Source organism: Astatotilapia calliptera, chromosome 7, assembly GCF_900246225.1.
Source record: "Astatotilapia calliptera chromosome 7, fAstCal1.2, whole genome shotgun sequence".
NCBI classification, from domain to species: Eukaryota; Metazoa; Chordata; class Actinopteri; order Cichliformes; family Cichlidae; genus Astatotilapia; species Astatotilapia calliptera.
In genome coordinates this window covers 1,548,731-1,575,074 of record NC_039308.1, presented here as the reverse complement: position 1 = coordinate 1,575,074, position 26,344 = coordinate 1,548,731, and the positions used below count along the sequence as shown (strand labels likewise).

At 45.1% G+C, this 26,344-nt stretch overlaps 1 protein-coding gene across 1 annotated transcript in view; it reads right to left on the bottom strand.

Moving 5' to 3' along the window:
* LOC113025044 (neuronal acetylcholine receptor subunit alpha-7) overlaps window positions 1-26,344 on the bottom strand; it is a 55,322-nt gene that overhangs the window by 25,643 nt on the left and 3,335 nt on the right. The window contains exons 2-6 of the mRNA XM_026172417.1: window positions 21,963-22,102; window positions 13,217-13,261; window positions 7,154-7,263; window positions 4,084-4,163; window positions 2,298-2,465 (exon numbers count right to left, since the gene is read on the bottom strand). Of these exons, the coding sequence (XP_026028202.1) occupies window positions 2,298-2,465; window positions 4,084-4,163; window positions 7,154-7,263; window positions 13,217-13,261; window positions 21,963-22,102 (543 nt within the window). The remainder of the gene's footprint in view (window positions 1-2,297; window positions 2,466-4,083; window positions 4,164-7,153; window positions 7,264-13,216; window positions 13,262-21,962; window positions 22,103-26,344) is intronic.

Genomic DNA, 26,344 nt, shown 5'->3' with positions numbered 1-26,344 from the left:
AGGTATTAGAGTTTCCAACCGTCCCATAAAAAACAGAATCGTCTTGCATTCAGAGAAAATATTACGCGTTTCTTATTGAGGTGAAAAGGAACAGTTTGTCCCGTAATTCAGCTACAATGAAAAAGACAAAGCTGCAGTTATTCTGTGTCTTTGCTGCACAGCTGCCTCTTCTCCTCTCATTCTCCCCCCTCTCTCTCCTGTTGCTACTTCAATCATGAAACTGATCAATGATCAGCTGATCGGCTTTTCTCTCTTGTTTGTTTATCGCCCACTTTGTGCCAGAAACCAGCGGATGTCGCTGTTGTTAGAATTTATTTAATATTAATTTCTAGCATCAGCTGATGTTTGCTGGAGCCACAGCTGTAAAGCTGCTGGTCATGATATGGTTTGGATATGTGGTGAGAGGGAAACATGAAGATGAAAGCAGGAGATGTCCTTACTGGATCATCAGAGCTGTGATGGAGAAACAGGTTTACCTTTTAGGTGACATGGATGAGTTGAAGTTATGAACTGTTTCTGAGAGACAAATAACACCAGGATCCTTTTCTACGTTTGCTCTGACCCAAAGTGCTGCTCATAGGGGGTCATATGATTGTTGGGTTTTTCTCTGTATTATTGAAGCGCCTTGAGGCGACTTTTGTTGTGATTTGGTGCTACAGTATATAAAATTGAATTGAATCCGAGTATAGGATTTCCAGGCTTCTGATTGGGCAGTGAAGTACCATGAGGGCCGTAAACAGGAAGTGTTTTTGTTGTTGTTGAGGCGTGCAGAGAGTAAAGCTGCTGCTGAGACAGTTATTGTCTCCATCTAATACTTCAGAGAGATTCAGAAACACATAACGAACCCTGACGTTAAACCTGGCTGATGCTCCGAACACCTGAAGGACGTGTTTTATTTCAACGTACACTAGAGGAAGCCCCGCCTTCCCCCAATAACCTTTAAAACTGTTACCTTTTGTTGGAGCTGATGCTTTGTAATCAGTTGTCTTCAGTAGAAATGAGTCCAGCTGAGCTGCAGATGTCCTGAAACACCAAGGAGCTCTCTGAGCATCACACTGCGGTTACTAGAAGGTTCCTGCTCTTCACTGTAGCTGCTTTTCTCTCATTTATGGTAATTATTTTACTGCATTTCACAAAAATCTGCAAAGACCTGCAGATTTCCACCTCATGTGACCCATCGACCGTTCTCCGCTGGCTGTGGTGACTTTCAAAAACTGTGATCCTGTTTTCTTTGTCCCACATGTTCACACAACGCTGTGAATTAAAGAGGGACTCCTGCTCACCCACTGGAGAAGTACAAGCACCTAAAAACAGGAGCTGTGCTGGAAGGCGTCTGCACGCCTCAGAGTCCAAGCAGGACATGAAGCGTTTGGTCAAATATCATGTGAGTCACAATATTCAACAGACTGGAGCTTTGGATCTGAAACTAAAGAACTTCACACAACTTCTCGGCCTCTTCCTTGGTTTTCCTTGGAATGCTTTGTGTACGGATCAAAGAGGCAGCAGGAGGAGGCTGCAGGCGAGACAAAGACATGGATTTGTAAACCTCCAGAGCTGCTCGGGTGATCCTGAGCGCTCTGCAGCACGCAGGCAATCAGGCAGCTTAAAACCTGAAACTGTGTCATCTGTTCAGGAGGAACCGGGACTCCCCACGTGCAGAGTGATGGATAAAATAATACAATGTCAATCAGTGCTCATGTGTGACCTGGTGTGTTGTGAGTATTGTGCGTTATAAAAATGAGCCAATTACAACGGAGGCTCTGCTTCAGGGTCATCGAGCTGCCTGCCCTTCAGGCCGCCGCGCTCGGAGGAGGATTTAATTACCAACGCGTTAATGCTGGATGGGAGCGCCGATATGAAACCCTGTTCCTCCGCAGCAGACAGCCGGTGGAGACACGCTGTCGCTGGCAGGAGGAAGATCCTGGATGTAAACTAATTAAAACAACTTGTCTGCGTTGCCCCGAACCTGCTGCTGCTCACTGTCTCAGTGGGAATCCTGCCGTGAAATGAGCTCAAAAAGTTTTATCCTCCAGCTGCTGCAGGTTAGATCAGGACCGAGGCTGTTTGCTCTTCCTCCATCCAGCTCATCTTTTACTATTACCTTAGATTCGTGCATGCAGTCCTGATCAAAGAGGCCTGATGGGGAAACATATCAGCAGACGTCTATCAGGACAGGACGGGTCTTTGTTAGTCTGCTTTAGGTTTGGTCTGACGGGAGCTGGACCCGAGACAGACGGCATCCAAAGCCACGCGAGCGTTGTTGTTCTAAAATGTGTGAAGATGCCGATGTGTCTTACCCACGAGGTCCCACTCTCCGTTGGCGATGTATCCGGTGATGTCAGCCTCAATCATCTGCAGGTCCAGAGACCAGCCGCCGTACGTCCACGAGCCAAACTTGAGGTCACAGCGCTGCACGTCAAAGGGAAACCAGCGGACGTCGATGTAACAGGTGCTCTTAAATATTCCTGAAGCAGAGACGGACATTCAGACGAGTGCTGTTAAAACAAGCTTCAGTCAAAGGTGGAAAAAAACAAGAAGAAGACTTGACAGGACAGCTGTTACTGTGCTCGAGGGAAAAGGAAGAGGGGGACGGTGAGCACAGCTGAGATTACAGTTTGTATTTGACACAAAATCTATTTCAAATCACACAAAGCAGCTACGAGGTCTCCGGTCAAAGAGGGAAACGCAGGAACAACAGAGACGGCAAACAGAAAGCAGCACATGTGAGCGCAGACGCCGTGACAGAGAAGACAAGCTGTGAAGACAAACCTCACCCACTGATTGATTTTACAGATGCAGAGACCTGAAAGCAATAAAAGGAAGTTATTTCTCATGTAAACAGGAAAAGGAGCGCAGCCTCCCTCGGAGAATCACATCGCAGCTGTTTGCTTTGCATTAACTCCGCGTGGATGAGCTGGAAAAAAGATGAATGTTTAATGATCCCGGGGAGGAATCAGGACGCCGCCGCAGCATGAGCTGACGCCTACAGCGAGGAAGAAACACCATTAAATATACAGAACACCTGAGGTTGAGACCCGGGGTAAAACACGGGGGCAAATATGGATTCGATTATTTTATAGGGCAGCAGGCTGGAGCTGAAGGTGCTCTGAAAGGTTTTTAATTTCTCAAGTTTGAGTCACACGTCCACAGTAACAAGAGGTTTGATTGGAGGAGTAAAGGTGAGGCTGTCAAACCCGAGACCAGCATAACAGCTGTCAGGCATGCTGGTGGGAGCATCGCGCTGCTTCACTGCTACATTACACCAAGTGGATGGAACGAAGCAGGAGGACTGCCCGCAAGTTCTTCTCAAATTTTAGTTTCACATTGTAATCCTGGAGGTTTGCTCCAGGACACTCCAGCAGGACTGTGGTCTCCAAACAGCTGTTACTGATTTCTGATTGGACGATGGCTTTCCTTTCTGCTTCTGGATCATTACAGTTCAGCTTTGAATCATTTGCAGATGCATATTGTTTGTCTTTTACTGTAAAGCATCAGTTTTTCTCATTTCACGGTGCTCTTTGTGACTGAATCAATTTAAAAACAGGGACAAACATCCCAGAATCATCTTTCAATCAGCGCCGCGCTAAAAGACAACGTGAGTCTCGGGCTGTGAATCACGACCATAACTCCTCCAGATGACCTCGGGACCTCATGTTGAAGCCCCCACCAACACACACACACACACACACACACACACACACACACACACACACACACACACACTTTGATAAAAATGCTTTTCACAGCCTATTTACACTTTGATGTCCAGAGTTTAATTATCTGAATCAAACATCGGATTTAAAATTGAAAATCCAGTCTTTGTGACGTCCTGCTGCTTCCACCATCACACTGTGAACAACAGTGAAAGACTCTGAAACAAAGGGATGCATTTTATTTTTATTAAAAATATTCACCCTGAATTATGAAATTAGATGGATGGAGAAGCTTTTTATAAATCTGTAGTCACTTCAGCATCATTGAATAAGTAGAACCACAAACTCCTGTTAATGTTAAACAGCTGTGATTACAGGTGAATTCAGGACTGTGTAGTTGTTGTTGATGGGAGGGGCTTGTGTGTGTTACCTGGCGGCAGGTACTGGCAGTAGCCTGTGGAGTTGACCAGGATGTTGGTGTGGAATGAAGCATCGAACCTTTCATCAGCGCTGTGGGCAGAGACAGATCCACAGTCAGGGTCCGTCAGCAGCCATGAGCGTTGAGCAAATCATAGTTTCATCAAGACGACAGCCGAACGCGCACACACGTGTTCTGTACACGTGCAGCCTCGGACACACAGAGCTGTGTATTTATACCTCTGACCTTCATTAGAAACTCTTCACTGAAACAAACCACATCTCCATCAAATAAAATTAATATTTAAATAATGTCCACTAATTCTTACAGACGTCGTCAGGGTTCATTTTACCTGCAGTGATGCTTATGAGCTGAAAAATATTATTATTAAATGACTTTATTGCTTCAGAACTTTCTCCTTTTTAATGTTTTGTTTACAAAACTCCTCTTGTTAAATGTCCTTCCTTGTCACTCTGTGTTCATCAGAGCTCAGCCCACAAGGAGCTCAGACTCTGGGAAGAAGCTCCAAACATGTCAGCTGTTCCTCGGCGGCGAGAGAAGCTCGCCGGGACGGCTCTGACGGCTGAAGAGAGAAATCTTTCAGGGCCTTCTGTGGAGGTTTTATTGTTGGAACTAATTGGAGGGAGAGCCCAGAGCAGACATAGAACATGCTGGTAGTATAAACCAATCAACCACAACAATAAAACCACCTGCCTAAATTGTGTAGGTCCTGCTCATAACCCAAAACACTCCTGACCCACAGGGGCGTGGACGTGGGCCTCGTGGACTGTCCAGTGTTTCAGGAACAGTTGAATACAAGTCGGGGCGTGGAGCCGGCTTGGATCAGGCTTGTCCAATATCCGCGTTGCTGCTTTACCAGGTGTAACAATTAAGTTTAACATCCAGGCATCCATGAAAACAGGATTTATGAAGTTTAACAGAGTTAGAAGTTAGCAGGAAGTTAACTCGCTAGCTTCTATCTAAACATGATATAGCATGTTCTGACTGAGAGATTTCTGAATTCAAACGTACAGCTCTGCTATCACTTCCAACATGAATGAAGACAGGAAACTAAACAGCAGTGACGTTTGTAGGGTTACTGAAGTTGGGCTAGCTGCTATATAATGATGTGCTACGTGATCGCTAGCGACACAGCTATGTTAGCATAACATTAGCACAGTGAAGCTGGAGGATGAACGCTAACTTTTTTCCACTGGATAAAAGTTAACGTGAGGGTTCCTGATGGTTAGAGACAAATGCAATCGCATGGCAGGATGCTGTGAACCAGCGGTGTCAAACTCAAATACACAGTGGGCCAAAATTCAAAACTGGAACAAAGTCGTGGGCTAACATTAATATTTATTGAAGAAAAAAAAAAATCTTCCTCCAGATATAAGAATGAAACTTTTCTTATGGACTCAAACAAGTTTTGGTGAAAAACTGAATATGGAACAAGCAAAGCTTAATACTAAACAATATATATATATTAGCTGTATAATACCAGTAGGCCAGCTCTGATAGTAATTTGGTATGGCTTCGCGGGCCAAATTTGGCCAAATCCAGTAATGCTGCACTAATGAATTAGACTAACTATTCACTTTAGCTAAAGTTATTAAGTTAGCTAAAGAGTTGGGATGCTGTGTAAGACATAAATAAAGCTAAAATACAAAGGTTTGGACACCGTTTTGCATGTTTCCCTACTGTAGGGGTCTCTGCAAGCATACAGAGGGGCACTCTGAGAGGGTCCAAGATGACAACTTTGGAATTCTACTAGAAACAGTCGATCATATTTGTTGTCAAAGCTGAATTCAGGGCAAACTACGCTAAATTACCGTTTTTAGCTAACAGCTACAATAAGCATAAAAGTTACCGTACGGCTATCATTTGTTAACATGACGCTTGTTCTTATACATGTAATACATTTATTACCAACCTGAGAGTTTATCCGCTGGTCATTCGACATGACGAATGACTTCTGAAGTCTTAATTCAGCTAAAGATGCTGTAAATTCCCGTCAGTAACACTTTCGGTCCGCTAGTAAAACGTAGTTCTATTAATCTGCGCTTGAACCGGAACCGGATGTAAGTTCCAAAAAACTGAATTTTGGAACTGAAATTGAAATTATTCGAGAGCTGAATTTTTAAAGGATAAAATGCAGTTTCAAAGCAAATCAATTCATTTTCAAAATATAAAATTCAATTTCAAATTAGACTAATTCAAATTCAGTTTTCAAAAGCATTTATTCAAGTTACAATTCAGATTCAATCTGAGCAATTCAAATTCAAATTGAACTTATTCAAATTCAGTTTCTGATGGCACAGATTTCTGCCCATAGAACTGGAGCCATCTGCCAATAAAAGCTCAGATGCAGATGTATTGGTATCAATGAATGTGTCCAGCCAACATGTAATAAGACTGAAGTACAGCGATGCAAAGCTAAATGTTATAAGGTCTCATCCAACAGAAATGGCAGACAGGAAGTTTGCTGTAAAAGTGAACCCACTGGCTGATAATCATTCACCGTCAGGCTCTGGTCCTGTGAGCTGGGTCTGCCTCATTAAAACCAGCCGGGTCAATATTCCCTCTGACAACCACCCACCCCCTCCACTTCCAAGGATCAAACTTTGCAGCTCGGTTAATGAGCTGAAGCGCCACCAGCAGAGAGCCTCCCACAGCCCCGATGTTAACAGCGAGGTGTTCATGCTTACAGGAGAGAGCCTAACTTTAGCATCTATAACAGGATGGCTGACTCGGCAACAAAGAAATAAAACCTCAAACTGAGAGATGTCTTTGGCTTCCACCAGGAGACAAACTGATTTCTGGTTTATTGATTTCTTTCAGAAACTTTGCAGATCAACCAGAAGACGAACGATCGTGACGCTCCATCTCCGTTCTGACATTTTTCATACTTGGGGCAGCTACACCAGGAAACTTTAGTCTGTACGTCCTGCTCTAAAGATCGGGTTAGAGGTTATCAGCTGTGCAGCTAACACACTGGGATACATTTAGAACAAAGATGGAGTAATCTCTTCCCGGCTCCGTTACCGAGTGGTTCGGCTGCTCTCCCGCAGCACACAGGTACCTGTTGTACAGCAGGATGTCGGGCCTCCAGATCTGGCTGTCGGGGAACCTGACGTTGGTCACGCCTGGATAGTCGGACGTGTTCCACTGCAGGTAGAAATCTGTCCAGTACTGCAAACACGCATACAAAAACCCCATGTTACCAATGGACTGACGCACCTCGTACCCACATGTGTTTGTGTGGAGTCGCAGACTTTATTTGGCGCTCTGTGCATTCAGTGAGTTACAAAGCAGGATCTCGACACTGTGATTGTCAGACTTCACATGAAGGTCATCCACGTCAACAGCAGTTATTTTTAGCCCCCTTCAATAGCCAGTATTATAGTTTTCCTGCCATATTACCATAAAAGGCTCCAGTATGATGATGCTAACATTAACACGTGTTGGTTTCCATGCTGAAGAACGGAGCAGCTTTGCAATAATATTATTTTAGCTCAACATTTCTGCTCAGAGCCGAACGGATCGTTCGTGTTTTTCAGCTGAGCTAACGTGTACACTCTTGCTTTTAATCCTCCAGGTTTATAACCTGTTTGTTTGGGTTTAAATAATATTTATGTTGTTGGCTAATGTGTCCTGTTTTTGGGTCTTTCTTAAAAAAAACTTGTATGTAAACATTTGATGACATGAACACTCCACCGATGCTTAAAGTAACCGGGAACAGATTTATTAAGTGACCGACGCGTTTCGGCATCTTTAAATAAAAAACAGCAAACAGAAAAAAAATACACATGGACCAATCACACCTTCACAAATAAACCAGCTGACCAGTTGAGGTGGTGACAGCTAATTGGTTGAGCCACAGCCCAAATAGATTCTGGACTGAACCATTGCAGATTAAAAGGGGGAGAAAATAAATAAATCAATAAAATAAAAGCATGTCTTAACATAATACGTACTCAAAATTACACAGAAAAATGCAAATTAGTTCAAATAAAAATAAACACGGTTTTCCACAAATTCACTGTATTTCTGTGAAACCTGCATAAATGATGGGCTAACAGTAAAATCACACAGATGTGATTCTTCTGTGTGATGAGCAGCAGCTGGCTCCTGTTTGCCTGACCTCCAAATCTCAGCTGGTGAAATCCAGATTACATTGATGGATCTTATGTAACAGCCATTGTTAGCTCCGGGTGTTTGAGAGGACGGAGCGCCGCCAAGAATCGCCTCATTTGCATACTTGGCTCCCCGGCAGGCTCGGCCCTCGTTACGTCTCCGAGCTTCTCCGAGTTCTGTGGTCCGTGCTGACGGTTTGAGGCTGTGGTGACTGAAAGTCGCACATCCCTCTTCATCTTGTTTACTTCCTGTCACTGAGTTGAAATGTTTTTCCCGGAGGACTCCACTGAGAGCTGAACTGTTGCAGAGATATTTCCCCTCAAAAAGCCTCTGACTTTTGTAAAAAATGCAGGGCGCATCTGATGTTTGACAAAAACGTGACGCTGTGCATATAATAACTTTTAAGTTATGACACAAGAAACATAAAAGTGTCACTCCATTACCATTAATGTCCTTTCATCATCGCGTCTGTCAAAGACATGTCATCACTTATTTTGTAAGCATCACGTCAGAGTAAAGCAGCCTCACTGGTTGGACGCACTGATGGCGCGTAAACACCCACAGGCTCAGTTACTGCTGCATCACTGCAGAATTGTTCATCTGACAGATCAATAAAAGTGTGTCACTAACAGTTAGACTTCACCAAATACACATTTCCAACCGTGTCATGGTGTAAAACGGGCTCTCTTCTCACTCTGTAATTACTCAGCATTATCAGGGATCACAGCTGGATTATTACATTCACACCAACAACAAAGCTGCGGATCTCAGCTCTTTTATCCGCTGTTAAGTGATGCCGAGAGTTTGGATAATGGGGTTTGGTACTGTGTCACCCTGAGTGTTAAAAACAAGGCTGAGAATTCTTGTTCTTTGAATGTGGTCGTGCTCCCCTCGTTTTGCTTTTGTTATGACAGTAGTTTACATCATTGCATCATAGCACAGCGCAAACAGCTCGTTTGCTCCCATCTGATGTGGTGTTAAAGTGATATTTAGTTTCACCAGTAGGTGGCAGCGGCACAAAGAAACGCAGGCCAGCTATTGTAATGGAAGCCATCATTAACCCAGAGCTGCTGTTTTACTGTTTCAGGTGAGAGCAGTAGATACATTTATGTAAAGTTGATACTTATTTAGTTATAAGTAAATAACGTGACCAAATAATGCAGGAGGCTAGCTAAACGACGTTAGCCTCCCGCATTAGACTTTGTAAAACTGCTCCATCACAAATTAGAAACAATTAGCTGGTTTCAGTTAAAGTTATAAGAAATGTTTTGGTAAACCAGCCAGTACATCTTGTGCTGTGTATCGTTTACTGATTTATTCTCCATCATTTACTCTGATTACACGTGATCCCTTACAAAGGTAACACAGGCCAGCTGTTGTAATGGAAGCCATCAGTAATGCAGAGCTGCTGCTTTGCTTGTGAACACCTGAATGTGCACCTGGATGAACCGTCCCTCAGTGCACCGTGCTGCTCGACTGTAACTGTCAGCAAAGCTGGAGAAACTGGGTCAAAGCGTCACAGACGCACGAGCGTGTAAAGCAGCAAAGCTTAAAGGTGATTTTCAGCCTGTTTTTGAGACGTACGGAGCAAACAGAGAAGCCTAAATATTTTATTTTTTACTAATTAAATATTAAGATTAATCCAATTAATTTTCCAGTTTGAGAGATTTGGTGATTTAGATCAGAGCGCTTTCATCCAAAGGCCTTCAGTTTTCATTTCACATATTCAATTCTTGCGACTGTTGAAATATTAAAAGAGTTGGGATGACGTTTTACTTCTTAGCTTTCAGGAGGAATATGTTGACTCCGTGAGGTTTGCTGAAATACGTAATAAAACACAACATTAACTCCTCGCTCCGTTAGCATTAGCATGGAAACCACTGAGACTACAACATGTGAGAAACTTCAGAACACGCCGAGGAAGCCGGTTTGATTCTGAGAGCTCACAGGTAATTTCAATGAGCAGGGAGGATGTTCAAAGCCTCCAAAGCTTCACAAGTCAGAGCTGCATAAGACCAACAGAAACCTGCACAGTACAAAGGGAGAGGCCGACTGATCCACGAGATAAGGTTCAGAAAGAAAGAGAGAAATGCAGCAGCTCAGAGACAAGGCCGGATATCACCGCTTTTATGCTGGAAGATTTCAGGGAGACTCTGGAACTCTGAAAGAGCCGCTGATTATTATAAGACCTCTCCAAACACTTTAATTATTTGTTTCAACACGACTAAACATGTAAAAGCTGCTGAAGAGCTGAAGATGATCCTGTCGTCACCACAGGCGGATGTAAGCAGTAAAGCAGTAAAATCGTGAGGTAAATACAATATTTTAGATATTTTATTTTAATGGTTTAACTTCGAGCTGCTGTTATTTTATTACAAGAAGAAGAAGAATTTCATGTTTATTACACTCGCTGGCCACTTCATTAGGTCCAGACGCTTATTAACACGAGTAGCTAATCAACCAATCACAGGGCAGCATGTGAATGCACACGTATGATAACAACTTTTACTTTTTTTGCCCTGAATATTGAATCAACTCTAAACATTTTTATCCTCATCAGTCATTTTGATGCAGTGATGTCATGACAGTCATCAGAGTCTGGACTAAATACCTGCGTGTTACATTGTTGCATTCATTGTGGAAACTAACTGATGTCATGTGGCTGTGTGTGTCATTAATCCCAGAGGACGTTCAGACCCAAACGCAGGACAGAGGCGTGGAAGTCAACGCGATCATTAAGGCTGATCACCCAGGAAATAACAAAATACCAGCGTCCCAGTTTCCAGCGACAGAGATGGCGACCAGCGGGGAGAACCATGCGTGATCGAGTACGGCTGTCTCCACTGTTGTTCGCCGGGAGCAACCGTGTTGAGGGTCGGCATGGCTATTAGCCAGGCCAGCTTCCCAAGCGATGGTTCTAGCCAGAATCTGTCTGTTATCAGGGCGATGACACGAGGGAAGGGGTGATGGCAGCGAGCGAGGGACCGATTGCGGAGTGCAAGGTGGAGGGACGAGACGGGAGGCTTCTCCTCGTCCTCCTGGGACTAAGCTGATCCCCGCTCTGGAAGAGGAATTCCTCTCCTGTCTTTAACCGCTTCGTTGTAGGTCGTAGGACAATCGTAGGACTGTGTGAGATTTTAGTGCATCGATTTTATTCATTATTATTTGGTTTGTTTCATTCCTGCTTTCCCCTTCGAGGAATAAAGTCTTTCTGATTAGACCTGTAACATCTCTGTGCCCTGGGTTTGTGACTCTTTAGTGTCTACATTTGCACCTCTGACTTTGACCTTGAGGTCACTGATATTCAAACTCTGTGCTCTACAGCGTCTGCTGCTCTCGACCCTCCAGCAGCCTTTCATGGCTGAGGGCTAAAAAGTATAAAAAATACTGGAGCTGAAGATAAATCTCAAAACCAAAACTTTAACCTGAGGGCCAAAGACCATCACAGCTAATGTGTTTAAGGCGGTAAATATCCTCACTGCTCATTTGCTTTGTTCATTAATGAAAAATCATTTTAAGTGGAGTAACAGTTAAAGTACAGCGTCATTTTTCTGTGTTTACGCTCCTTTATGCTGCTCTGAGTCTGTGCGTCTGGGTACAAACAGCTTGTAAATGAGACGAATGCTCAACAAAATCATTGCAGAATAAACGTGAAAGCTCTTTCTGAGCCCCTGAAGGAAGAAATGTGATCCAGGAGGCAGTTTTTACTCTCACGGTGAGTCAAAGTTTCTCGTCTGCCAGGAGGAAACGAACAAAAGCTGCAGGAACACTGACATTAAAAAGCCTACCAGCTCCGGCTGCAGAAATGTTTCTCCTCGCTTAAAGACATTCTTCCCCTTCACAATAAAACCCTGAACAATGACTCCAGCAGCAGCAGAGGAGGAGGAAGAGGAGCTGAAGCCAAATTAAATTAAGCCAAAACAGTCATTGGTCCTGGGAGAGCCTCTGGGGAGGAACCAACCTTTCCATCCGAGAGGAGCAGATTAGGCCGGATTAGTGCAGCGCCACCGTACAAACGCACATTCCACAGGCCCTGATATGAAACCTAATTAAATTTGGACAGCTGTGTGAAATGGGCTTAAGGAGCTCTCTTAATGGATTCCTGCGCTCGCCATTAGCTTTGACATTCACACCAGAGTCAGCCCTGCCCGAGGAAAACAAAGAAAACTGGCTTTCCTCCGAGCGAGACCGGCTCAAAGCGAACGGAGAAGATGTAAAGCGTCAAAGAGCAGGAGGTGGCGAGGCTCACGGAGCATTCTTGGAGACAGAGAGGCGGCGCTGGCGCTGCTTTTTGGAGTTTTTCTCCATCACAGCAAACTCACTGTATCTGGGTCAAGTGGCAGAGCTGGAGTTCATCCTCTGTGGAAGGATGGGGCGGCGTGGCTGCAGGCTTTTACTCATCGTCAGTGTTTGCTCGCTTTATTTTACCAACAGTCAGTTTGCTCGCCATCCCGACTGCCACCGATACTCCCGCCTGCGACGGCTGGCGGACACCCTGCGTTAACTCTCTGCAGGTGACGGCAGGGGGAGGCTGGGTGGAGGGCTAGCTCATATCTTGAACTAATCCTCCGGCAGTGAGTTATGGATCATTACACTAAACTCCCCCCAAAAAGGGACGTCCATTTCTAAATGTCAAAGCTGGCACAAACATACCCTCAAGATAAAGTTTGACATGTTGGGAAATACACGGATTCTCACTGAGGCGTAGAACGCGCTCAGCCTCGGCTGCAAATGTAAAAACATATAAAAAAGACAGAAAAGAGGAAAAAGACTCGAAACTACGTCTCCTGGAAACCGCTGATGTTTCCAGCGTGCCTGACAGGTAAAGGCGGCTCACCTGAGCACCACAAGCACGAGCTCAGAACAACATTAACAGATGTAATATTCATGTGCATCTTTATACAGTCAGTGGGTTGAAGCTGTGAAAACGAATGTTTACAGTTGGTGTAAGAACCGTCTGGACCCTTTTCTACGATCATCTTAATCTTTTACCAGAAAGAAAACTCACCAGCTGTAGCCAGATGTTGGTGGTCAGCACCTGGTTCTTCTCGTCCTGAAACAGAAAAAGAAGAAAGGCGATCAACGCCTCGGTTACAATGAACGGTCCATCTGAGAGGTTAGGCTTGCTTTTCTACAGGTACAGTTGCAGAAACCAGGATAGAGCGCGCATCATGGTGTGAAGAGGACAAACCAACAAAATGACTCTGAAGATGTTGAAGGAAATCTTATCTGCTCATGATGTCATTCTTTGGGCTTTGGGGTGGTGACCCCCACCTCACACTGGGGCAGTTAAATGAGCCTGTGAAGTGGGGTGAAGGAGAATTAGCACCCTCCAGTCTGAGGTGGGTGAAGTGGACCCACCCTGGACCAGCGTTTAGGTGTCTCGGCGTCCTGTTCACAGGTGAAGGGAACTGACAGCAGGTTTGATGTGGCGTCAGGTGTGATATAAACGCTGCACCGCTCCGCTGTGCTGGTGAGAAGTTAATGAGAAGCTGTCGATTTACCACCTGTGCCACGAGCTCTGAGTAGTGACAGAAAGAACAGTTTAATGGACGCAGGTGGTGGAAATAAGCTTCTTTGACGCGACGCCTCTCCCTTAGACACAAGGTGATCCTTCATTACGGAGCGACTCGGAGTAAAGCTGCTACTTTGTTGACGTGGTTCAGGTGTGTGACCAGGACGAGACGAACACCTGGGCCTCTCTGCCTGGAACAACGCCCCACAAAAATGTGCCTTTTAAAGTTGGGATTTAATTTTACAATAAAACCAATTCTGCTCTTTGCTCTGTTGCACTTTGAATACGTTCCTTTCCCCGACTCCTGTGAGAGAAGCTTCACAGCTCAGTTTCATCAGCAGAGATGCCCGACGGCAAACACGTTACAGACATTTGTCTGGATCCAAAGAAAGACACCCTCACAGTGTAGATTGCAACGTGGCCACTCACTGAGACGTTATTCAGACGAGTCGTAACAGGTTTCTGCCCATCAAGCTGATGTTCTTATAAAGCAGCTGCAGCAATGCTGTCTTCTAACAGATAATAGTCACATGTTAGTCACATAAATGCGGTCAAGCCGCAGGTTTACATGCCGGAGACGTTGGTTTGTGTCCTGCTGGTGCTTTTATGTGTCACGTCCCCCTCCTCCACACGGATGTGTTTTCACTCACTGGTTATTAGTAGATGCTAGCAGCACTCTGAAGCAGGGGAATGTTGGTGCTGGAATAACAGCGGTGGCCACAGAGCTGTTTCCTCAGTGCTCTGAACCAGAACAACTTCTGCATAAAGAAGCCGGCTGCAGAGAGGCATAACTAACAAGTTCACAACAACTTTGCAGACGCACATGAGGATCCTGCTGCTGGCGACTCAGACTCAGCTGAGTAGGATGAATCTCTGCTTCAGTGGGGGGGTTATGACATTTTCACAAAAAATACGCAAAAAACAAACTCTGGGTTTGAGCGGCGCGAGAGGCTCGGTGGTGAATCTGGAGTCACGTGCGCTTCAATTTCCCAAACAGTTCATAAACTTTGCTGTTCATAAAAACTGGAGGGACATGAAATGAAGACTGAACACATGAACTCATATGTATTGGTGATTCCTACAGTCTCAGGTGAGTTCAGCTGCTCTGAGCTGCTGATGTTAGGAAGCAGGTGTTGATCGCTGATCATCTCTAACTCGGGTTCATAAGGGCTTTAATGGATTGTGCGGTCATCTTGGCCAAAGATGCTTTTGGGTTAAAGGAGCTTCTGTTGTTTGCATATGACTGAACACTCCTCTGCAGTCACGGTTAAAAGACAGTCTATTCTCCAGCGTTTCCTTCGTCCCTGTAAATTAATCTTAAACATGTGGAGCGCCGGCAGAGGGGAGGATGAATGCGAATAATGTCACTTTGATGAATGTCCAGCCTGTTAATACATTCTCAGGCAGCCGAGCGTACTGAAAGAATTAAAAGATGAGGATGTAAGCAAGTGGCCGGCACGTTGGAGGAGGGAGAGTCTACAGAGGAAAGAATATTAAAAGTTTAAGGACTGACCTCCAGTTACTAACGAGTATTATCTGTATGCTAAGCTGACTGCAGCCACATGAAAAACAAAGAGTATGCTTGAACAAATAAACCTCTTTGAAAGAACGCCTACATTTAAAGGTCAGACAAGTTCTTTCTTGCACCAGGAAACCATATATTAGAGCAGGAAATGCACCTGGAGAGCAGATTGTTTGATATGAAAAGAAGCCAAAACTTCCTCCCAGGATCTGCAGGACGCCTGCAGTGGTTACACAATCGCTCTCACTATGCTCCTGCTGAAAAGCCTGCAGCAATGAGCCAAGAAAACTAGAAAACTTGTGTAATTTATAGCTAAACGTAGAAGTTATCTGCCATTAAACTATGAAATGATAACGTTTATAACTGGTTGATAACTGATTCTAAGAAAACTGCTTGTTCAGTTATTGCTATGCTAGTTGTTTGGTTTGGATCAGGAAAAGCTCGTGTTTGGTTACAGTTACAGTTGTAAATGTAATCGCAGGTATTTGTCCGTAGAGTGCAGATTGCAGTCAAACGTATCCTGTTTTCTTACTCCAGCTGTATAATCCTCGCTACGATGGCAGTCATAGAACAAACCTCTGTTTACCTCGACTCCATTTACTCTGGATGAGGCTGTAAAGTGCCCGTGGCGTCGTCGCTTTCCTTTGGGTTTTCATTTCTTTGATGCTGAGAACAGTTTCTCTGACGATAAAGCACAGGAACATGGTAGCTTCCATAAACTGCAAACCCACTCGTATGTCTTTTTAATAGGTTAATTATACGTTTTTAAAAATCCATCAATCTGTGCTGATGTCACCTGGACCCACAACACCATCGCCCTGGTAACGAAGGCCCAGCAGCTGCTGCACTTCCTCCGTCTCCTGAGGAAGAGTAACATCTACAGCTCCTCAGTGGAGAGCGTGCTCTCCTCCTGCCTGGAGTTTGTACTCAGGGGCCACGACCGAGAGCAGGAAGGCTGCACAGAGGGTCATTAACACCACCCAAAACACTGACTTTGCCCCCCCCGGAGGCTCTGGGTGGGGCACATAGCACACTCACACAGACTCTGTCCAGTCCTTTTGCGCTTCTTTCAAGCACTTTGAAACTGTTCTCTAATGTGCACCTCTCTCTTATGTTTGTCTATATATCCTGTTTTCCTGCTGTCTACTCTTTATATTTAATTCCAGCCCAGTGGGTGTGGTCACCCACCATTTCATTGTACATGTACAATGAAAATAAAGTGCTATTCTATAAAAGAAAACCAGGTACTCTCATACAGTAAGGAGAAAAGCCACAGTAGCAGCAGCCTGACGGAGAAACCAGGGTTGCCCTTTTCTCAGCCTCAATCGCACCTGTGACTCACAGACCAGACCGACCAGTCAGCCAGAAGGAAAACCCACCAGTGTGGATATAAAACTCGGGAGCAATGGGGCAAAACGGCAGCAGCTGTGAAATGGTGCTCAGCAGCTGATGAGATGATACGAGCTGATGAAGCCCAAAAATCACAGTGGAGGGGGGTGGGGAGGGTAGGATGGCACTTTATCCCATCGCCCAGAACCAAGAGTTGAAAAGACTGAATGAAAACGAGTTTTTATAGAGATTACTGCTCTTACTGTGTGTGAATGTTGATGTCAGGAAGATGGAGGCAGGTGGAGGTCCTGCTGGTATCCAACAAAAAGATTCAGCAGAGTACAGACGATAAATGAACAACCTGATATCCAACCCTGCAGCATCTTAAATCTGTAAAAAGGCTGCAGGAGATCAAAAGCTGCTCCTGTGCTCAGCTGAATCTGATACTGTGTCGTTATCTCGTATTAATAAGTGGTGATGAATGAGCGCTGAGAAAGGATCCTAATGTTACGAACGAAACCGCGTTTCCCAGAGGAAAGATGAAGTCTTTTAAAAATGGATGCAGACTGATCAGGCGAGCTCAGATGGGCTGAGACGGAGGAAAGTGTCTGATGAATGGTACCACGAAGAAATAAATGATGTTAGGAGTGGATGAGGACTGGAGTCGAGGAGAAACCAGCAGATAAAGCAACAGATGAACACAGAGATACTTTAGTGGGTGATTAAAGGAAAATGGTGTTTTGCCCCAAATAGCAAAATTGGTATGGCCTGGATCTGGCCCACACAATGTGCTTACACATGGCCCACATACCGCAAAGAATGACGGCCCTTTGGTGGCCCAGATCTGGCCCACACATGGGTCAGCACAAGGCCCTGTGTTGGCCCAGAACAGTTTCAGCTCTGGCCCCAGATGTCAGCTTGATATGTACCTTAATCAAGCCATGTAATAACAAAATGCGCCGGGACATAATAATGCAGAAGTAACATGACGAAACTCAGACACTGATTCTTATACAGCACTTTTCTTCTCTCCCGGGTTACAACATGCCACATTCACACACTTTCTCTAAGCTGAGTGCTCTAACTACATTCATACACATTCTCACTCTTGACATGCAGACTGGAGCAGTCAGGGATTGAACTAGAGATGGACCGATCCGATATTACGTATCGGTATCGGTCCGATACTGACCTAAATTACTGGATCGGATATCGGAGAAAAATAAAAAATGTAATCCGATCCATTAAATATCACGAAAGCACCTCACAAAACTTGCAACACGCCGTAACTCGCCTCAGAACGTTAGCAGTCGGAGCAGTATGCATCACGTGATAGAGCGGCTGTGGCATGCGGGACCTGTCGGTGGTCTGGATAGCATTTGGAGCTTCGCTAGCAACCCGGCATTTCATCTCCGACAAAGTTATCCCCGAGAGAAGTAAAGCAAGTGTGTAAGTCCATCTCTGAATGTTTGTAAAGCATTCCTGCGTTAAGCTTAACGAGCGACTGCCTCTCGCTCTCCGGCTGCTACTTCAATCATGAAACTGCTTAACGATCAGCTGATCGGCTTTTCTGTCGCGAGTCCGTGTCTCTAGTTTGTTTTTGGCCCACTTTGCACCAGAAAGAGGAAACCAGCGGCTGAACAACAGCAGCACGTTTAAGCTTGATCAGCTGTTGTTAGAATTTATTTAATATTACTTTCTACACCAGGATCTTTTTCTACGTAGCTGACGGCTGGTAACTGTGCAGGGGCGGATCTAGCAAAGTTTAGCCAGGGGGGCCGATAGGGCATGAACAGGGAAAAGGGGGCACAAAGACATACTTTTCTTTCTTATTCTCATTTAAAATGTCGAGCTTTTAATAAATAATTATCTGACACCCAAAGTTTTAATTTGATGTAAAAGGAATAGAAGTCAATTACTGTATATAGTGACTATTAAGTCTAATATATATACCCTAGTAAGCTATAGTACTTTTTCCTTTGGGAAGGTACCATCTGTGCAGTCTGCAATTTTGTTGAAGAAAGATGTTGAATCTATTTAATATTTCTTGAAAAATAATTGATTTCTGTGCATTTTTTTTCACACTGCATCAAATTAAGGTTGATTACGTCGATTAAGCATCATGAGGTGGAGCGTGAGGGGTGGTTCCCTATTTTTTATTTATTTATTTTTGTTGTTGCTGGGAGTTGGAACCCTATTAGTTAGGTTGCTTAATATTTACGCTAAGTACTCTTTAAAATACCAGAATAGGGAGGATGGTGTAGGTTTAAGTTTATTAGATTGATCAGTATTGCTGAACTATGAAATATTTTTTTTTTGCATACAGGTATAACAGAATAGCTTTAGTGTAGTTGTTGTTTTAAACTTGAGTATGAACTTATACAAAATGCAGCAAGATATTTAAAAAACAGTTTTGTTGATTAAAAAACACTATATCGGATTCATATCGGTATCGGCAGATATCCAAATTTATGATATCGGTATCGGTATCGGACATAAAAAAGTGGTATCGTGCCATCTCTAGATTGAACCACTAACCTTCTGATCAGCAGGTGACCCGCTCTACCTCCTGCGCTACAGCCACCCAGTGGTAACAATGAGTAAACTAGGTTTTCGATAAAGTGTGCACTCACAAACCTGCAAAACCTGCATTTGAAACGTTGGCTACCACAGCAGTATAGTATTGCAACATGGCATTGAGGTCTACTAACTGAAATAGGAAAATAGGAACATAAACAGTGCCATCATTGCCAGACCTGGCCCACATCTGGTTGACATAGACTCTGCCATGACACCAGTCAGCCAGCAGTGCCGGCTTGACACCAGATCTGGGCCAGACCAGCTTGCTATGTGGGGCAGTGAATGTTGAGCTGTCTACGTGATGAGACTGCTGGGTCCATATTTCGGTTACATCCTGGTGCTATGGGGAGATCAAGAACCCAAAAATAAGTTCAAACTTAGGATTTTGGATGTTTTCCTGTTAAACTTGAGTCAAACCCTCAAGTCTGTAACTTTCTATCAAACACGTCGCCAAGGGAAACGGCACCTTTCACCTTCGGGGTGGAAAAGCACCGTGCCGGGATGGTTGCTGCCAGCGATGCAGCGGCACGCAGACAGAAGTGATGCTGGAAAATCCTCCTAACAAAACCAAAGCAGATATTTGAAACGACAGATTCGCTTCAGATGAAGCTGCAGAAGTGAGAAATCATGACATCAGGTAATTAAACGCTCGGCTTCCTGCCAACTTCACGCTGAGTCATTTATATTGATTAAGAACCTCATCAAGCCCACCCAAAAATACGTTTCCCTCGCCGTGTGCTGTGGAACGCCTTCGTCACCCCTTTAGCTAATTAGCGTGTTCCTGCTAACGGGGAGCTGTTTGTGAACTCTTGCTACTTCTGAACGTTTACGTGCTGTTAGACTCAGATTTAAACAGTATTTCTTACATTTGTTCCTTATTCTGATCCACATCACTTGTTACCATGGCAACAGCTATTCTTCCTGAAGTAAAGAAAATAGAAAACATTAAAGAAGCAATACATCAAAATGAAAACAAGTAGCTCCTTCAACAACAATCGTTAAAGATGATAAAAAACTAAAATATTACGACTGGTTCGATTCCTGAAACGAGCCGGCTGCTTTCTCCCTCCTCACCCGACCTCCCCCCCACTCTGTCCGAGCCTCTGCTGGCGCTCCCTGCTCCAAAACCCACACTGACAGGAAGTGAATTTAAAGTTCATGTAAATACCAACGTTGTGTAAAAATAAGCTATACTTTGTCACGGTGAGAGATTTAGGTCCGATTCAGGTTTCATGAGTACCTTGTTTCTCCGTGGGACTGTGGCGCCCCCATAAATTCAGACAGAAGGAGGCGGGAGCGATGAGAGACACTGTGGGGGGCGCTCTCCACAATCACTCAATCCAAAACCCTCACACATGCAGAACAGCACCGAGGCCACGCCTGGGTCCATATGAAGGTGGAGCTGCTGCACGTGGAGCACGATCGCATCTCCTCTGTGTGCACAAACACACACAGACACGAGAGCAGACCCATGAAACACACACTCACTGCACATCGGAGACAAAAGGCAGTTTTAGAAAGAGTGTGTGTGTGTTAGCTGCCCTGCACTGTGGTTGAATAAAGTTCTGCAGCCAGGACTCTGACATGTCTAATAATTGATGTGTGTGTGCGTGTCACATGCCATGATAGATGAAAGATGAAAGTTGCCTCCTGCTGTGGCTGCTAGCAGGGTGCAGAGCGAGTGTTTGTTAAACTGGCTGTAAGATGTGCGTGAGGTAGAAACGAATGAGCTGAGCTCGTTTAGTTCCTCACAGCATCCGTTTGTTTGAGTTTATGTCTCAGCCTCACGGTCGGGCCGCGCAGCAGGAAAGTTCATCCCTGAAGTCGGGCTAATTGGAGCAAACGTCCACTCTGAACCCGCAGAAACGGTCGAGGACTGGGAGCTTCTGAAGTTTGTTTGTGTGAAAAGCAGAAAAGCAGTAATCTGAGGTGCGTCTCAGATGCAGCTCCACCAAAATCATTGTGGCTGTGGACAACAAGGTTCAGCCAGTCTGCCACTGAGTGGAGTCAAGTTGGCAGTTATATGCAATCTGTTTGTGATAATACACAATTAACTGTAATAAATGTGCAAAAAATGGATTTTTCTTCTCAGCAAAAGCAGAAATTCACTTTAAATTCCTCCACGGTGACGTAGCTGCTGCAGGACGGTCAGCTGGGAACAAGCTGCTGCAAAGAGCACTGCAGCGGAGCTGCTCGTCTGTGCAGACTGCAGCGTGTCGGCGACCCGTCTGAGTTTATTCATTCAACTCTACACAGCAAAACATTCAGTGCAAACACAGATGTTATCTGGATATTTCTGCTCCTGCTTTCCCTCTTTCCCTCCCTCATATCCTGGTTAAAGTGTTCATGATAGCGTTAGAAGATCACAATACCAGATCTTCATTGCATGGTTATCATATGATATGTCATATGTTGCCCTTAGTCACAATCATCCTTCATTTATTTGATTTATTTAACTTTATGAATTCACACTGGTTCCCAGTAAGACCTGCAGTCATAGTTACAGTGAGGAGGCACCTGTGAAGTTTATCTAACGCAGCTCAGATGCTACAATACAAACAGGAAGCAACAAACGACGAGGAAGCTGTGATTACACTGATGTTTACATATCAGTTAATGTTATTATTGGTACAACATGTGCACCAGTACATGCACCAGTACATGCACCAGTAGCTCACACTCTTCTAAAGATCCCCTTTAAGCATTTCTTTCTTGGTCCTGTATGAAGTCATCTAGTCTCTGATCTCACACACAGATGCCGTAATAATAGGGATTATTAACAGTTCATACTGAAGCAACAGTTCTTACCACGTCCATGATCTGCAGCAGGCTGAAGCTGAAGTGGACGGTCAGGCTGTGGGAGTCATTGCTGACCGGCCGCTCTAACGGGTTGTAGTTCTTCATCAGCTCCTTGTAGAGACGCCGCTGGTACACGCCCTGCAGAGAGCCTGGAGGGAAACAGGAACGACTGTCGTCAGCACGCATGACCGCTCCAACAGTTTAACTGAGGTGGAGCCGGTTAAACCACTGACGCTAACACAGGCTTTCTCTCCCAGTTTACAGCTGAGAACCACTAAAGTATTCTGTGGAGCTGCCCAGACTCTCCACCATCCCCATCCTGCCAGTCCAGAGTTTCCTCCTGGACTCCGAGGTTGCTTTGACTACATCGCTCACTCTGTTCCAGGTTTTTGTAAAATATAAAAATGAGTTTGATGATCTGAGACATGAAAGTCTGACAAATATGTGAGAAATGTGAGAAAACTTTCCCAGCACTACATTTGTTCTGTTCATTATCTGTTTTGTACGACTGAAGTGCTGTAACGCTGGGAGTGTTGGCAGGTCGTTAGCGGTGCCTCTTGATTGGCCGATGCAACTGAGCGGCTGCTTGAAGTGTGCAGAGCTCTGAATCTGCCATCGGGTGAGATCTGTGACCCACGTCTGGTCTGACAAACATCGATTTCACCGCATTTCTCTTCCTTTTGTCACCTTTCATCTGAGGCAGCCCAGAGTCGCTCAGAGACCGGGGGTCTTGAAGGCTTTGAGGAGACGGATTACATCAGCCTCGGTGGAGATGAAAGCTCATCCGGATGACTGACAGGTGCTCGGTGAGACCTTGGCCGAGCGTGGGGGGAGGGGCTGACTGTCAGGAAATGAGCTCCAGGTAACAGAAATATTTTCTGTTCCTTTGTCTGCGTTTCGTGCTCTGACTGCTCAGCTAAAAAACCCAAACGCTGGTAGAAGTCAACAAATGAAGGGATCTGAATTTCTGAATGAACGTAAGTGAAAATGAAATTATTTTATTTACTGTCAACATGAAGAAGTGCAGAGCTGTGACTGTTACAGTGATGCTGCAGCTTCTGCAGTCAAACGTTTTACTTTTACCTGGACTTCTGATCCTCGGGTGTATTATAAGTTTTAGTCTGTAGTCCAGTCTGTTACTTCAGTCCTGCATTTGAAGCTGTTTCTGTGGGTCAGTCTGCAGGTTTCTATTAATAGAACTGTTGTTTCTATTTCCCCCGCGCTTTCACGCCTGCTCTATCTTCTAATATAATTTCTCTTCATGGTTTATATTCTCATCTTGTTGTTTGAGTCTTTTGTTCTCGGTTGTAGTTACTGTTACCAACGCTGTGTTTTTGTCTGTGATGTCTCCTGTGTCACGTTAATCTTGTTTATCCTCATTCAGTTGTGTCTTACTTCCTGTTTTACTTTGATAGCGGCTGTTATCAATGCCTCATGTGAAGTTAAACGTTCCCCGTGTCTCTTTATGTTGTCTCCACCTGACCCGTGGAGGCACGGACCCTGCAGCTCTGATGGAAAGGTGTCAGGATGCACAGAGCGTCCTGACGGATCCGTTTGTCCAGAACGTGATTCTGGGGAATCTGGAGGCCAAGTCAACACCTCAAGCTGGTTGTTGTGCTCCTCAAACCATTCTGGAAACATTCCTGCTTCCAGTGCATTATCCTGCTGAAAGAGACCACAGCCATCAGGGAGCACTGTTTCCATCGCCCAAAGCATCACGCTGCTGCTTCCTCTGGCTCACCGTCTTCCCATAATGCATCCCATTGTCGAGTGTTCCCCAGAAAAGCGGCGCACACGCATCCATCCAGCCTTGGTGATGTAAAAAACGTGATTTGGACCAGGCCACCTTCTTCCATTGTTCTGTGCTTTAGTTCTGATGGTCAGCACGCCCACCCTGACTGCTCTGCAGCCCCATATGCATTAAACTGGTGCTCTGTGCATCCTGACACCTTTCCATCAGAACCACCTGACATGGACAGTTTGAGCTACAGCAGCTCGTTTGTTGGACTCGTGCAGACTGGAGACAAATCTGCAGTTTTCTACATGTTCTGACCCAAACTGTCACACTGACCCATTTCTCCTGCTTCTCCCATCATTTTACAGGTTCTTGTTTCCTGACATGTCCCACCCACTAACAGGTGCCAGGATGCAGATCGGTGTCATTCACTCCACCCGTCAGCGTGTTAAGGCTGATCGGTGTATCGCTCTCTGATTTTGCATTCCCAGCCTTGCTCTTCGTGTCTTGAGCTTTTGTACGTTCTCCTCATTAACCTGCATTAAACGCTCACTTTGAGCTCGATTCCTGCTGCCCGAGTCAGCGACACAGCTAACTCTGACACTCATAAACATGTGAAACACAAATATGGAGTCTACCCAGTCACGTGACTGATGCAATGTTGTGTAGGAGAGCTGATGTGAGTGAAGCTGATATGTAAATGTGTCAGACTGCTCCAATAAAAGCCTTTCATGCTGTTCCAGCGGTGGCACCCCAACCCTGCACGCTGCATGTACCAAACCAGTTCTTTTCCTTTGTTTTTTGGCATATTTCTCCTGTTCCAGGTGTGCATGTTCATATCAAACATGACCAAAGCTTCAGATGATGAGCTCAGTGTCTGCACAGTGAGCCAAAAGCTGCAGACTGCTGTAAAAACACCGTTTTTTCACCCTTTTATCTGAAGTATGTTGTGATTGGGGATTTCCTTAAGTGCTCTGATGTAAGGCAGGCGTCCTCCATCAGTCTGCTCGGGGTACTGGAGGGTGGGGCACGTGTTGAGAGACAGGGGTGGTTTTCAGAAATCTGCATATAACAGCTGACCTGCAGCATGTGTAAATGCAGAATGCGTGAAGAGTCGGTGCATTCAGGAAGCTAATGCTGCTGCGCCACATGCATTCATTAAAGACAAAGGACGGAATCTGAGTCTCAGCCAACCGTTGAACAACAAACAGAGATTCTGCAAAATCCCAGATTATGATATAGGAAGCGAGTCTGTGGAGGAGATGGAAGGAGTACTGAGCAGCTCATGAATAGAAAATGAGAGTGAGAGGACGGGTGGAGGAGTAATAATGATGAAGAGAGGGCAGCTATGACGAGTGGGACGGTGGTGACATACATGTGGAGGTGTGGAGATGTCCAGGAGAGGGGGAGGTGGACTTTAACCAGACTGTTAACGATGATTTTGGAGAGTTGGAGGATGATGAGGAAAGCAGGTGCATGATTACGTGTGTGGTAGGAGAGACAGGTGGGTTGAAGGTGGGAGTACATCAGGGATCTGCTCTGAGCTCCTTCCTGTTTGCAGCGCTGACAGATGAGGTCGAGAAAGAGGAACAGGTGGAGGAGAGCCTGGAGAGGTGGAGGTATGCTGGGGAGAGAAGAGGAATGAAAGTCCGTAAAAGGAAAAGGGACCATGTGTGAATGAGAGGTGGAGCGGTGCAACACAGAGATAGTGTCGCTGCAGGAGTTTAATGCCTGGAGTCAACCATCCAGATAGAGATGAAGAAGTGAGTGCAGGCAGGGTGGAGCGGGTGGAGATGAGTGTCAGGGCTGATTTGTAACAGAAGGAGAGCAGCAGAAGAGAAAGGGGAGGTTTCAGGATGGTGGTGAGAGCTGCTGTGATGAGTGGAGATCAGATTTAAAGGGAGAAGCTGCTCAGTGACTCCGCGTGCTGTGAAATAAACACTGTAAAAACACCACCCACTCTGAGTGTGGTGGTGTCTGAGTCAAACCGAACACTTCTGTGAAGACGTGAAGCTTCTGGGCTCTTTGTGTGTTTCGCACTGATCTCAGAGCTGTGACTGCCTGCGCGATAACCCTCGAACCTTCAAACGTCTTTAAGAGAAGGTGGGAGACACGGTTCAACAGTGAGGCGCCGCAAGGACGCCCCACAGACGCTCACTAACGGGAACAAAAGATGTTTTATTAGCTTTAAAAAATGCTTATTCTTCTTAGGAAACGACCAAGAAAACATGATTTAATTGGCTGAGTTATTTGAACAGCTGTGAAAGGTCAACATTTCCTTTGGGGAAATAACATTTCAAAAGATTTAAAGCGGCAGCTGCTGAAGAAGACGTCTTTAAACCTTAAACTGAACCTCAGAGCTGATTTCACAGCGTAAATACCAGAATCAGCACAGAGACGTGAAGTAGTTCAAAACGTCTTTTTCTAAGAAGACATTTATGACCCCGGTTTTATGCAAACGAGCTCCTCCAGCAGCGAATAATCTGAAGCCTGAAACCTGCAGCAGGCTGAAGACGTCCACAGACGGTGTGAACAGACGATGTTCATAATAAAGATCTGTGATAATATGCAGGCTAATAGAGAAACTGTAAACCTGAAAGAGTTCATACAAACAATCCAGATATGAACTGGTGACTTTTTTAATCTCTTCTACGAG